At 37.6% G+C, this 15551-nt stretch overlaps 3 protein-coding genes across 3 annotated transcripts; 1 reads left to right on the plus strand and 2 right to left on the minus strand.

Moving 5' to 3' along the window:
- Positions 1-390: 390 nt before the first annotated feature.
- LOC110708710 (putative pectinesterase/pectinesterase inhibitor 22) lies at positions 391-2892 on the minus strand. The gene is made up of 2 exons (XM_021886910.1): positions 1829-2892; positions 391-1278 (listed from the first exon to the last, which is right to left on the minus strand). The coding sequence occupies exons 1-2, from the start codon at positions 2835-2837 to the stop codon at positions 608-610; spliced, it is 1680 nt and encodes a 559-aa protein (XP_021742602.1). The 5' UTR covers positions 2838-2892; the 3' UTR covers positions 391-607.
- Positions 2893-4073: 1181 nt separating this feature from the next.
- LOC110709015 (F-box/LRR-repeat protein 3-like) lies at positions 4074-7778 on the minus strand. The gene is made up of 6 exons (XM_021887242.1): positions 6831-7778; positions 6238-6363; positions 5207-5311; positions 4690-5089; positions 4468-4597; positions 4074-4380 (listed from the first exon to the last, which is right to left on the minus strand). Exons 1-6 carry the CDS (start codon positions 7467-7469, stop codon positions 4074-4076), a joined length of 1707 nt encoding a protein of 568 aa, XP_021742934.1. The 5' UTR covers positions 7470-7778.
- A 1422-nt stretch (positions 7779-9200) lies between these two features.
- Positions 9201-11033, plus strand: LOC110708952. Its single transcript, XM_021887180.1, has one exon. It carries the CDS (start codon positions 9201-9203, stop codon positions 11031-11033), a length of 1833 nt encoding a protein of 610 aa, XP_021742872.1.
- The last annotated feature ends 4518 nt before the right edge of the window (positions 11034-15551 follow it).

Genomic DNA, 15551 nt, shown 5'->3' on the forward strand with positions numbered 1-15551 from the left:
TTAAATCATATTTGACATATTTGCATGTTTCTAACAAAGTAACAAATATGATTTCCTCAAAAAAAAAAAAAATGGTAACAAATATGTAAATGGACCCTTTTGCATAGCTTAACTAAGCTTTATTATTTTGTAATTCAAAAATATATTTAAATGGGGGTTCATACCAAACATATGCCAGTTAACTATGCATAAATACTGAATATTGTGAAAGAAAATTGATTATATTAAATCTTGAATATTGTTTATAATTTTTCACGAAATATCCTCTAGGTTCTAGAAATATGGATTAGAGGGGAGACAATCAGAGTAAAAAGAACAACCCGCGCATACATAATAGTAAAACGAGTTTCCATTCAAGTTGTACAAGCTTTTTGGAATATCATACACGTAATTAAGATATATTATTAATGGTCAAAGATGATTTTTGTATTCCATACAAAATCAAATATTGTATTATACTTAATTAAAACATAATTTGGTAGGGGACTAGTATATATGTACACCGTAGCAAAGTTATGGAGTAATAATTTAGAAAAAGCTATTGTATTACATCAATCTTAGAAAACTAATATAAACATCTTAGATATTCACATAAAAATGATCTGATTTAATTAGTCAAACCTGCTGAGAATTTGACTCCTGTTTCTGGCAACCAAGACATACCATCAATAAATTGTCCAACAGTAAAGAACATAGCTTCAGAAGCATCTCTAAGAATATGAAACCCGGGCCATTTGACCCGGCCCGCTACCGATGAACCGGGCCCATAATTCCTATACTCTCCATAATACAAGGTGTTCAAACCATAATTTCCATACCACTCCAACCAACCCTTAGGTTGAATATTGGCACTCAAATATGAGTTTATATAGACCACCCTAGAAAAGGGCTTCCAGGGCCGGCCCAAATAGGCGGGCTGGTTCGCGTAAACAAAGCTGCTTTGGATCGAAAAGCCCGTACTTTGATGTGGGCTTTTTCGTCCTTGGGCCGTGATAGTGACCTTTTGGAGTGGAAGTGGGGTCCGGGAATATATGTTGCAGTTTTGGATCACCGCAGCCCCGTTACCAAATATAAAGTCGATGGTACCATAAATGTTACAATCCCTATAGAATTGACGTAGGGAATGTGCATAGAGTGTGTCTTGGTATCCTTCCATACTACACCGGTAAAATGCCGATTGGTCGGAATCTACTCGAAGGGCCACGGCTTGGTTGTTCTTAGGACCCGCGGTGTTTCCAAACGTGATGTCTTTTGCTATGAAGCCTTTGCCTGAGACAGCTGCATATAAGTGTAAGTTTTTAGTAAAAAAAGGGACTTAAAGGCAGTGCAACTTAATTTGTGGTGTTGGTTTTAATTGTTCTAGACCCTTATGGATTTCCTCATTGGGCCTTAAAAGTATCATGCTATCATACTTTTATTGACCAAATATACTTTTCTTGTTTAATTCATTATCAATTTATCATACTAGCTACGTCAATTTGTATCCCACAAATTAGGTCCAATTAAAGCAGACAATTTCTGTATTTTGGCCTGTTATTAATCGTTTTAGGCTATAACAAGTTAAACATCTTCTGATGAATTTGACATTTAGACAAGTTCTGTATTTGGACATGTTATTAATCATATTAGTCTATAACAAGTTAAACATTCTCAGATTAACTTTTAAGATGTTAGGCAAATCTAAGCTAATTTATTGTGAGATCCGCGTGACTTTTCTTTGAAGGAACCACCTTTATATTTTTGCAGGATTGTTTTTCCACACAATGACATGCAAACTTTTGCAAAAAGAGTAAAAATGAATAGTAGATACTTCGTATGTAAAACTTACCAAAAGTAGCACTGCGAAAGGTAGTCCAGCCTTGCATGAAATTTCTATTCCCAGAGATAACAGTATTTCCAATACCATCACCAATCATCATAATATTAGTCTTCTTTTTCTTCATATCAACATTTTCATTATAAACTCCCTTCTTTACATATATAACATACCTCCTATTACTATGGTTTGGGGCATCATCAATGGCTTCGTTGATCGACCGATACTTCCCACTCCCATCCGTAGAAATAACCGCGTCTACGTGCATTCCCTTACTTGGAGACGAAGAAACCATAAGTTCCTTATCACCCTCAGTCATCCATTTTGGAAAATTATCTTGATCATTATTTTTCCTAGTATCATTATTATTGTTGTAACCATTATTGTGTGATTTATGTCTTGGTGGTCTAAACGGTAAGACGTGTAATTGAGTGTACAAAGTCAAAACATTGCTAATAAGTTGTGTTACTTGTGTCAAACTACCCTTAATGTAGTTCCTAGTATGTTGGTTTGTACCCTCAAACCCTTCAAGGCAAGTATCTTGGTTGCTAACCGCGGCACTTAGCCATGCCTGGAGGTCTCCCCTACGGTCATGGACAGATCCACTAACTCTAATCTCCCTCATCTCAGAGAGGGACCAAGCGAGCTCCGTGACAGAATAGTCAAGGAGCTCCTTACAGTCCTCCACTGCTATCTGCTCACGAGCAGTGGAGGACGTAAGGGAACTAAAATCAGAAACCTTTTTTATGGCCTGTTGGACTTCGTTGAGAGAAGTCTCTAAGGCGGCCCTAAGGACCGAAGAAGCGTTCCTAGGGCCATTAGGAAGCCTAGATTCGACGTTGGAGAGGCAATTGACTTCGTCCTCTACGTTGGCACACGCTTGGGAGATCATATTTTGTAGGATTTTGGGAGGGATTTGGTTATATGCGGTCTTTTCGTCGTAAAGGGCACCATTAAGAGAAGGCAAACTTAATAGTAGTATGAGAAATGGTAACATCTTAGACATTTTGGCTAAGGGCATGCAAATGAGTGTAGGAAATTAAAGCAAATGGTCCTAAAATTTGAGTTTTAGGCTTAATATTGTGTTGTGAAATACAAAGTATGTATTAATCGTACCAAAATTAATGGAATGTTTGCCTACTAAGGAAAGTGTACTATTAGAGTGGGGTCATGATAATCGTAAAAAGTTATGCTTTTACCCATACCAAAGTTTAGTTTATTCTTATTAGGTGAAAGTTTGAAGCTAATCTCAATTTTATGCTTTACTTGATGCCTTGATTGCCTAATTAGGAATGGTGGCTTGTTATTGGCTTCGTGTTCATCTTTCGATTAACTTTCGGTAGCTTCTATTACTTGTGAAACCTTTTTATGGTAATGGTCAAAACTAGAGGAGTACAATATAAGAAATTAAGGCTCTAAAGTACGTAGTCATCGCATGTACTCTGTATTGTTTTATCATTCGTTCCATCGATACAAGTGTCAAGGAGTAAAGATCATTTTTATTCCTACAAGTAAAACGGAGGTAGTATATGTTATAGATTTATGGGTATTTTATAATACCGAAGCTCATCTAAATGTACAGAATTCGTATGTAATATAGCCTATGAAATGGTTAGGAAAGTATGTGAAAAAAATGAAAGATACTACATGCTGTTATATTTCAGGCTAAAATCAGGCCACATAGTTTACAGAATTTGGTACACATTATTTCTACAAGAATCTCTACAATTGCGGCTAAGAAGCGCACCCTTTGCTTGTTAAGAGATCAAAAATCATTTTTAGCATTTATACTTTACATCTTCAATGGACTAAGTTTTTTTGTTCAAGAAAAAGTAAAGAGAAATTATAATTAACTCTGTTTAATGAAGGATAATTATTCTAATCCCATCTAATTTTACATCCTCTAGACCAAAGAAACTGGATTAACTCATGTGAAAGGGAGGATTTAAGATAGCCAAGCAACTTGACCTTTTTTAGTTGTATGCAACAGGCCCTAAGGGCTAGCTCGAATCCTCTGGCCGACACGTTAGGAAGGTGAACCAGCTTGGCATCTTGAAGGCATGTTAGTTTACTCAGCACCATATATAGAGCTGCATCTGAGATGCCACAATGGCAGAAGTTTAGCTGGTTCATAAAAACAATTTTAACATCATAAACAACTAGTTAATTGACCCGTGCAATGTCTTGGATTATATTTTTGGGTGACATATGTCACTAAGGGTTTGTGATTTTAAATACTAATTGGTAGTATAGGGTATCAAAGGATTACCTCGCGCATATAGTTGGAATAGTTGGCAAGAGCCCAAAAACCCGAATCTTGAATGTTCTCACAGTGCTTTAAATCCAACATTGACAGCTTTTTGCACCCAACTGCAACGGCTTGCAATCCCACACCGGTAACATTCATTAGGCTGCGCATCTCAAGGGAGTTCAGCTCCTCTAGTCTACCGATATACTCCATCCCCTTATCAGTTAAACTACTGCAATATGATACATTTAGCTTCTTCAACTTCTTGCACCCAATTGACAATGCTGCCATTCCTCCGTCTCCAACATTAGGACACCTGCATTATGCAACACTTTTTAAGGCACGGCCGCAATAGAGTGTTACTAACACTACCTTACATAGTAAAGGTGTGTAGACTATGTACCGGTATATGTCGAGTTCACAGAGCTTCATACAGTTGGAAGCAATGTAGAACAATCCATGTTCTGATATATTGTCACAAAGCCCTAGTCTTAAGACCTTAAGTTCCGAACACCGGGATAAGAAACTAAGAGCTGTAAAAGAAAAATACTCTTGTTTTCAATTAAACACACAACAAATGTATAATGAAAAAATAACAGTATATCATTACAAAAAAAAGTTATACCAGTGTCATTTATGCCAGAGCAATCAGTGAGATCTAACTCTTCAAGAAGAACACAAGAAGAGCCAAGTAGTTGAAAATTCTTCTCTGTTACAGAACTACAAGACTCTAACTTCAGGCACTGCAGTTTCCTGCACGAGTTAGCGATTGCTGCAATCGCGTCATCAGTAACAGTATCACAGCAGGAAAGATTAAGGATTCTCAAGTTACAGCATCCTGTTACAAGCTGTTTCATGTAAATGTCTCTAAGTCCAATACATTTACTTAGCCCAATTTCGACAAGAGACGTGCAGTTTTTGGTAATGCTTAGGATAGTAGCTTTAGAAACACGAGTTCCATCAGCTTTGAAGACAGTTAGACACTTTAAGTTCTTCAATGCACAAAGAAGATCAGAGGTGAGATCCTGCAAAAATGTAACATCAGAGTTTGTGATCAGAAAACATTTGTAAAATCGAAAAAGGTTGAATATAGAAAGATAGATGTAAGAGAAAGGTTTCCCACAGTTTTAGACAGTACTCACGACCATACAATGGCTTGCGTTCAGCTGTTGCAGTCGACGATGTCCTTTAGCTACTGAGCATAATCCAGCAGAAGTAATACCATCACACCTTGACATGTCTACTACCTACAATCGCGCCACAAAGAAAAACTCGGTAAGCATTCAATCGTATGCTGTTATTGCAAAACAAAATTAGGAAACCAGCTCCTAGCTAGTTATATACACATAGAATTATATCAGAATTTTAGGTTCGAGGGAAAACAGTTGGAGTTGGATTATGTCTGCAATATTTCAATATATTGGACTAAACATTGTCAACGTTACATTATTTTGTTTGATTCATAATTCTTAAAGTACAGAAAAAAGGCAAGTAACATTAGATTATTGAAGTTCAATGTTAATGAAATAATAAACTCTGTACTAACACATTTTTTAAGGAGATTTGTATAACATATGTTTATGTGATTTTCATGAATTGTGGCATAATTTTGCAAACTCCATTTGTAAATGTCAAATGTACGTACTAACTAGCGTCCCTTTGAAGATTTCAATAGTACTATGATCATAGAACTATAGAAGCTAAGCTTTCAATTATATAAACACCAAAATGTATTGCATGGTTTTGTTGAGAAAGTTTCATAAATCCCAACAAATTATTTTTTTTAAAAAAAAGTTATACACCTTAGGCTTTTGAAGATTACGTCTCCTTCATACGTTACTAAATGTCTTAAATTGAGCTTAGATTAATTAGAACTTTAGAAGTACACATTGCAACTGATTCAGTTGGTTTTGAGTACGCATGTGAAATATTTCAATTTATTATAGATACTACTATACAAGAATTTACTCAACTTATAGTCGCATAATAAATCATCCCTCAACAATATATAATACCAATCCCAGTGGTCTCAATATTGGTTGGTCGAGTACTAATATAACGCATTTCTCCCTCGAAACAAACCCTATTAATTGCTATCTCTATGTGGTTCATCCAAAAAAAAAAAAAAGGAAATCTAATACGGAGTAGTTATTAACCAACTTAATTTACTAACCTTAAGTGAAGGGCAGCCATTACCAAGCGAATGCAACCCATAATCATCCACCAAACCACAACCCACCATTATCAAACTCTGTAGCTTTTGCAATGCTGCAATCGAATGCAACGATTGACTCGTAATCTGCACCAAATTAATCATAACAAACAAACCCATTTATTATTTTAACGCATATTTACAATTCTAGTACGAGGTACCTCTTGAGGTTGTATAAAAGTACAAAGTACACAAAATAACATAAGATTAATAAGCACGCATATTAAGGTTTTTATTACTTCTCCCTCCGTCCCAAAAAAAACGACCCATTTGACCAAAACTTTGTCCCAAAAAGAATGACTCATTTGCATTAAAACACCACCAATTTACAACCATATTTGTGCAAAATTATAAAAATTTCATTTTCCGTGTTATTTTATTACTTTCTCTCTCTATTTTTTTACAAACCCCATGTAAATTTATCTTTCCAATATACTTTTACTTCTTTTTACTTAACTTCCTTAATACCTGTGTAATCAACCCAAATGGGTCGTTCTTTTTGGGACGGAGGGAGTATTATTTAAAGATGAATGAAATATTTTATTAGCACCAACCTTGAGAGAAGATAAATCAAGGAATTTCAAACCGGAGCACTTGGTAGCAAGAAGACCAATCCCAAGATCAGTAATCTCTAAGCACCATTTCAAGCTTACATTCTCTAAACTCTCGCATCCAACCGCAATGTGCGCCAATCCCACATCGCCGAAGTTTAAGCACTTATCCAACTTTAACTCCTTTAACCCCATCGCGCATGACACCGCGAGGGCCTCTTTATCTCCGAACCTCCTGCACAAATACGAAACGTCGAGGGACTCGAGTCTCTCGCATGATCGTGCGAGAGCCTCGATCCCTACAGGGGTTAGCGCCGACGCTCGGCTTAGGGAGAGGGTGGTTACGCGGTGGCGTATTATTGGGGAGATGGCGAGTGCAAGGGAGTCGTCGACACGGGGGCATAAGGAGAGGTCGAGGGTGTGTAAGGAGGGGAGTTTAGGGAGGAGAGAGAGAAGGATGGAGGGGTGGAGAGGGCGGAGGTGGGTTTGACTCAGTGAGTTGATTCGTTGGAAGGTGCGGCAGACGAGGCGGAACGAGTTCCGGTGAGCCGGTTCGAGGAGGAGGGAGTGGATGTGAGCGAGGAGGTCATCGGTTAAGAGGGAGAGGAGTAGGGAAGAAGAGCATTGTTGTGAAGTGGTCATGTGATTAAATGATTGATTAACCAAATAACCACCACTAATTATATAATTAGATTGATAATGAAGGTGATAATAGGAAAGGAGAGAATTTAATTTGGTGTTTGTTTTTGAAAAGGGGGGAAAGAGTTAGAAAAAAGTAGATGAGATCATACGTTTTTATATGAGGAAGACTTGATAAATGGGTGTGATTGAATATAAAAAGAGACTACTTGGAAGTTGGAAGGTAATGGTGACGTGATATGTGTTTGTGTTTATTGGATTATTATTGATAGGTTGTGTTGGCACTAGGTTTTGGTTTCCAATAATGAATTATCAAAGTATAAATACATATCATTGATGTCAATTATTTTCTTTTGCTTGATGGTTATGATTGAAGTTTCTAAAGTTTTACTTAATATTTGTAACATAACAACAATTAGGAATAAAAGAAACTCTTGCATGAGAGTGCGAGTGTGAGACTGGACTCACCGTGAGTTCAATATAACTGACAATAATATTCTAATATATGACATTAATAATCTAATATCTACAAAAATTAGCTAGAATTTTATAAGTTAGGAATAGCCAAATTTTTATTACTCCTGATTGGTTGAAGTTTTGTTATTAAGATTTTAATTAAGTACATTTGAGTGCTTTAGAGCCGGGTGATAGCCTTACTTCGTATTCTTCTTGTGCTATTTAAGTTTATTATAGTACAAGCTAAGTTGTTTCTTTAATAGAAGAATCCTTCAATTTCAATAAAAAAACCATCTTCAGAATTCTAAGAGATCAATACTCCCTTGTAAAAGAGAATATAAAATTAGTGTTTACGGAGAAGTACTATCACCGCTAAAAATAGTACGTACTACAGATTACTAGCATAGCATTTCTTCAACATATATAAATAATAGTTCTACTGGGCAAAACTCATCATAGTAGCTGTATTGCTTATTTGATTGCTTGTATACGATATAGGAACTATCAACCTTTCAATTAATTATTAATGGTCGGTTACTTGTATCTTTTAGGGTTTGCTTAACACAATACTTGCTTAATCCAAGTAATGTAGATAACAATCATTAAATTATTTTGTGGGCATGTAATTACAGAGATAAAAATGCTTTAGTTAAGTGTTTTTAAATATGAAATGCTTAAGTAGTGTTTGCCTGTTAATTGGATCCTCAAAGTATGTTTATAATGTATAAGTATGTACTATACAGAGTGACACATACTCATTAGTTTAGTCATTTAAATTTTCTTTTTCATCAACTAAACTCAATTAAAAAACTTCCATATAGCAAACTAATTTATTTTTTTTTTATCAACTCCACTCAATAACGAAACTTCAATAGGACAATCTTACAAAGACAAGGATGAGTACCCTATTTCCTATGTTTGACAGAAGAAACAAATAAAGAAGCTTAGGGCCTGTTCTGATTGACTGAACTGAACTGAATATTTTATGTGAAAAGGAAATTAAGGGTTAAACCGAACAAAAAATAATCTGAAGAGAACAGAATCTTAGGAGAATCTTAGGTTAAGTGTTAAGCTAGGCCCGTATATATTGTATTTAGTTGTTAACGGGCTATGTTATTTAGTTGTTAACGGGCTATGTTAAGCCCTTACTTTAGGTTGTATAAATACCGTGATTACACTGAATACAAACCAAGGATTCACATTCTTGACATGGTATCAGAGCTAAAAACCCTAAAAACATAAAAATTCAGAAAAAAAATTTCCGATTAATCATCAACAATGGAGGAAGGAAAGATCGATCCTGCTTCTCCATTTTACCTTGGCTCCGGTGATCAACCGGGTAATTTGATTACTCACGTAATCCTCACAGGCGATAACTACTTGGCATGGTCGAGGGCGATAACACTATCTCTTCGATCAAGAAGGAAATTTGTGTTTGTTGATGGAACCATCACCAAACCGACAGAGAAGAAGAAGCTGCTTGTTTGGGAGACGGTAAATTCGATGCTAGTTTCCTGGTTATTGCGGTCTATGGACTCCAAGGTTGCGGCATCGATTCCTTACTTTGAGGAGGTGAAACGACTTTGGGATTATTTAGAGGCCCGATATTGTGTTTCGAATGGCCCTCGTTTGCAACAATTGCGGACTAGCATCACCGATTGCAAACAGCAAAAGGGCATGACTGTTGAAGCCTACTACACAAAATTGATGGGGCTATTTGATGAACTCACGCGACTCAAGCCCCTCCATGGCTGCGAGTGTGGCCTTTGCACGTGTGATGTGGCTGGGAAGTTTGCTAAGGATCGAGATGAGGAAATTTTGCACCAATTTTTAATTGGTATTGACGATGACTTATATGCGATGGTGAGAACAAACTTGCTTTCTCAACAACCCCCTGCTGATTTGAATCGTGCTTACCAAGCTTTCCTTCAAGAGGAGGAATCTCGTGGCATTGCAAAAGGGAAAGCCGAGAAGTCGAAGGAGGCTCATGTGTTTGTTGTGCCTTCGATGCGTGGGAAAGGAAATTTTGATCGTCAAGATCGTTTTAAGTTGTTTTGCACTCACTGTAAAAAATCGGGCCATGATGTTGAAGGGTGTTTTGACCTCCATGGGTACCCCGAATGGTGGTTCGAGCTCAAAGGGAAAGGCAAAGGGCGAGACAGAGCTGCTGCTGCCCCTGCCTCTGCACCGAAGCACCAGGCTGCTGCTGCCCCTGCCTCTGCACCGAAGCACACCCCTGCTGCCCCTGCTGCTCGTGCTAACGCCATCATAGGAGGTCCTCAAGCTGCTGTCGATGTGTCCTTGGCCGATCTTAAGCCTGCTGATGTTCAGGTTTTGCTAAATATGGTTCACAATCAACAAGAGCGTATGCAAGGTGAGTGTGTGCCGGGTTCTTGGATTATAGATACGGGGGCTTCTCACCATGTAACCGGGGATGAGTCTTGCTTGTTGGATGTGTGTTCAATTTTCGCATGTCCTGTGGGTTTGCCTAATGGAGATCAAGCCGTGGCCTTGAAAGAGGGTCGGGTTTGGTTGAGCAACGATTTAATATTGGAGCATGTTTTATTTGTTCCAAAATTAAAATGCAATTTAATATCGGTGTCAAAAATGATTGATGACTCTCAATGTTTTGTTCGTTTCACTAATTCTTTATGTGCTATACAGGACCAACATTCGGGGAGCCTGATTGGAGCCGGTGAACGGAAGGACGGACTCTATTACTTTCGGAAAATTCCAACAGTATGTGCGGTGCAAGTTCCGGGGTTATCAGTGTTTGAGTTGTGGCATCGGCGACTTGGGCATCCGTCAGACAGAGTTGTCAAGTTAGTTCCTGCTGTTAGTAATAGTACTACTATGAAAAATTTGAATAAAGCTTGTGATGTGTGTCCTCAAGCTAAACAGTCTAGGGATAGTTTTCCTAATAGTGATAGCAAGGCCAGTCGAATTTTTGAATTAATTCATTGTGATTTGTGGGGGTCGTATAAAACTCCTTCTACTTGTGGTGCACATTATTTTTTGACATTAGTTGATGATTTTTCAAGAGGTGTTTGGGTTTATTTGTTGAATTCCAAAACTGAAGTTCATTCCGCATTTTTATCTTTTTTGCTATGATTGAGCGTCAATTTGGAACGACTGTCAAATTGGTGAGGAGTGATAATGGAACTGAATTCAATTGCATGCTTCCGTATTTCAATGAACATGGCATTATTTTTCAAACTTCATGTGTTGGGACACCTCAACAAAATGGCCGTGTTGAAAGAAAACATCAACATATATTAAATGTGGCTCGTGCTTTGATGTTTCAAGGGAATTTACCTATTGGTTTTTGGGGTGAGTGTGTTCTTGGGGCGGTATATTTGATTAATCGCACACCCTCTCGTTTACTACAAAACAAAACACCATATGAAATTTTATTTGATAAAGAGCCTAGCTTTGATGAGTTGCGTGTTTTTGGCTCTCTTTGTTTTGCCCATAACCAAAAATCCAAGGGAGATAAATTTGCACCTAGAAGTCGAAAGTGTGTTTTTCTAGGCTACCCTCACGGTAAAAAGGGATGGAAATTGTATGACCTTGAGACGGGTGAGATTTTTGTCTCGTGATGTGAAAATTTATGAGAATGATTTCCCTTTTGCTAGTGATAAGCACTTGGTTGTTGGCTCCGACAATAATGTAGACATGCATAATATGGATGTGGAAAACGTGGGGGTCGATATTGATTTTTTGGATGACTTGGAGGCAATTTTGGAGGTGAGTGAGATAGCTCAAGGGGGTGCGGATGCCATGGGACAGGACACCTCTTTGGATGAGCATGGCAGCCCACACCACGACTAGGCCGTGGCTGGCAGCAGGGACCACGACCAGGCCGTGGCGTCTACTGCCACTCACACTGCAGCAGGTGCTGGCAGCGCTACTGCAGCTTTTGATGTTGCTGCCAGCTCCATCGTAACTGCTGCCAGCTCCACCGAGGTTGCTGCCAGCTCCACCGAGGCTGCTGCCACGGTCTTGGACATCACTGAAGGTGCTCTTGGGCGTGGCGCTCGAGAACGACATCCACCGGATTGGCACAAAAATTATGTCGCACATACTGTACAAGCAACGAGTCCTCCTAGTTCACCTCCTCCATGCTCCTCAGGTACTCCCTATCCTATAGCACATTTTGTTAATTGTGAAAATTTTTCCTTGCGACACCGTACATTTCTTGCAGCTGTGTTAGCAGGAACTGAACCTCGTAACTTTAAAGAGGCTATGATAGATGCAGGGTGGAGAGAAGCAATGCAGAAGGAAATTGCTGCATTGGAAGACAATCAGACTTGGGTGATGGCACATTTACCTCCGGGAAAGAAGGCTCTCGGTTGCAGATGGGTCTATAAAATCAAGTACAATTCTGATGGTACAGTTGAACGATTAAAGGCTCGGCTGGTCATTTTTGGCAACCATCAAGTTGAGGGCATTGATTACAATGAGACGTTCGCTCCTGTGGCTAAAATGGTTACAGTTCGGACTTTCTTAGCGGTTGCGGCTGCGAAAAATTGGGAATTGCATCAAATGGATGTTCATAACGCCTTTCTTCATGGTGATCTTGATGAGGAGGTATATATGAAGCCACCTCCTGGGTTTCATGGTAGCAAACCGGGTATGGTTTTTCGACTTCAGAAATCGCTTTATGGTCTACGTCAGGCACCCCGCTGCTGGTTTGCCAAACTTGCAGGATCCCTCAAAAGGTATGACTTTAAAAAGTCATATTCTGATTATTCTCTGTTTACTCTAAATCAAGGGAATGTCCATCTCAGTGTTCTGGTGTATGTTGATGACTTATTGATTTCTGGCAACTCTACGTCTGTGATTTATGATTCTAAGGCGTATTTGAGTGATTTTTTTCATATGAAAGATTTGGGTGTGTTGAAATACTTTCTTGGTATTGAGGTTGCTCGCAGTCCGGAAGGCATATTTTTGTGCCAACGGAAATATACTCTTGATATTATTGCAGAGTCTGGTTTATTAGGGGCACGCCCGGCAGGTACTCCTATCGAGCAAAACCACACTCTGGCAAAATCAGAGGCACCTCCTATTGCAGACCCCGAAATGTATCGGCGTCTTGTGGGTCGTTTGATTTATTTGTCTTTCACTAGACCTGATTTGGCATACACAGTTCATATATTGTCTCAATTTTTGCATCAACCTCGTCAAGATCATTGGGAGGCAGCTCTTCGTGCAGTACGCTATTTGAAGGGTTGTCCGGGTCAGGGTATTCTTTTGAGATCAGATTGTGACTTACAATTGACAGGTTGGTGTGACGCGGATTGGGCTAGTTGTCCTCTTACGAGACGATCGATTACAGGTTATTTGGTGTTTCTTGGAAATTCTCCTATTTCATGGAAGACTAAGAAGCAGGATACTGTTGCTAAATCTTCTGCAGAATCTGAGTACCGTACGATGTCTAAGGCCACTGATGAGTTGAAGTGGTTGAAGGGTCTTCTTGACAGTTTAGGAGATTCGCATCCGCAAGCGATGAGTTTATTTTGTGATAGTCAGTCGGCGTTGTATATTGCGCAGAATCCGGTCTTTCATGAACGTACGAAGCATATTGAGGTTGATTGTCATTATGTTCGGGATGCAATTTAGGAAGGGATTATTAGACCATCTTATGTGAAGACCACGGATCAATTAGCGGACATCTTTACTAAGGCATTAAGCAAGCAACAATTTTTGTATTTAGTTGGCAAGTTGGGCAATTGTGATTTGCATGCTCCAACTTGAGGGGGGGTGTTAAGCTAGGCCCGTATATATTGTATTTAGTTGTTAACGGGTTATGTTATTTAGTTGTTAACGGGCTATGTTAAGCCCTTACTTTAGGTTGTATAAATACTGTGATTACACTTAATACAAACCAAGGATTCACATTCTTGACATTAAGAACTCAAGTAAGACCGTTTTTACGTAATAGATAGAAACTCGCGGAGTATGAAACGAAACTGATGCAAGTTTCGTACGGCATTTGGACGAAAGTTGCAGCTAGCATGTGGGGCCCAGTAACGTGTTCGAAACCGTACCTATCTGCGTGAATGAAAATGACTTACGTAGGAAATTAATTTTGAATGTATTTAGATACGCGCATATGCTCTTCATTCTTCCCTAGAAACTCCGGCTAACAGTAACACATCACACATGCTACCATATGCTCCACCTTCACATACATACACTTGTCTTTAATTAAAAATTATTAACTGAAATTATTATTGGTATTAAGTCTTAATTTTAATTTCTTATGCTTTACTTCTACTTGCTACACTTAACCTTCACCAGTTTCCACCCAAAATTTCATTTATAAACACCATTCTTTCCACCACCACTACATGACTAGCATTAATTATTCATTTGTAGTTTAAATTATGGATTAAATTATTTTCAATATTTCCTTTGCATTTATTCTATTTGGAATGATCGTATCCACATAGTGTTGACATCCTATAATTATAAAAATGATCAAACAAGACCATAAAACTGAACTAGCTCACCCTAATTGTGGATTTTATTTTACATAAATTTGGCGAATATGCTATTAAGGAGAGTAATTTAACATAGAATCTATGGAATATCATAACACTAATGCACTAAAACTACTACTGAACAACAAAAACAAGAAGAATTGCGTCTAGTATTACACATCACACCACCATGTTGATGATATGACGCCCAGCCCAGTAGTATCAAATTGGTATTTGGTACGTCCAAGAAAATAAAACAATTACAACTCTACTAGCTCCTCATTTTTTTTGAAAATTTTATAGTGGTCAATTGAAATATGACTATTATAATGTTTTATGATTATTAATGTGAAAAAATGAACTAATCTTATTGTATTATCATTAAAATACTATGATAGTCATATTTAGATTTCTTGTTGATCTTTCATCTCTTATGTGTAACTGATTCTAGTGTGTTTTTTCTGGGGGTTTCTAATGAATCAAGCATCTTTTGAATAAAGAAAAATGAAATATTTTAGAGCATTTAATTGAGGTTATTGACAATTCAATCTAAAACATAATTGAGTTGAGTATATAAGTACCAAGATCATTTTCGACAAATTAAAGAACAAGTTTATCTAATTTGTTTTTACTTATTTGAACTTATTTGGTCTCATTGGATCTTATACAAACTTTTTTGAGTTAATATTGAACTTGAGTATCCCTTATTAGCCTATATTATTGCACTTTATTTGAACTTAAACTTGTTTGAAATTATAAGCCTTTAATTATGAGAACTTATTTTTCTTGAAATAAGCAAAATAAAGGTGATGAATGAACAAAACAAGTCCTGATCAAGTTAATAAAGTCTAAAAATACTGTATAGTTTTGTCAAATCATTTGAAGCAATTTTAAGTATTCTTTCCCAATATAAACTCGAAAACTTAGATAATTTGATTGATTTCATGTTAGATTCAAATTTATAAAAATCAAGCCTAATTCAACCCATGTAATAAATGGTTCGTGTCAGGTCAACTTAATAATTTTAACAAGTTAATTAAAAAAACCTTAGCTTAAATATTAATTTTAGATTGGGTTCAAGTCGGGTTAATATTTTGGTCTCTTCTATGCTCGAGTTTGATGTTCGCCAAAAGTGACCTAAGTT

This window comes from Chenopodium quinoa, unplaced genomic scaffold, assembly GCF_001683475.1.
Source record: "Chenopodium quinoa cultivar QQ74 unplaced genomic scaffold, ASM168347v1, whole genome shotgun sequence".
NCBI lineage: Eukaryota > Viridiplantae > Streptophyta > Magnoliopsida > Caryophyllales > Amaranthaceae > Chenopodium > Chenopodium quinoa.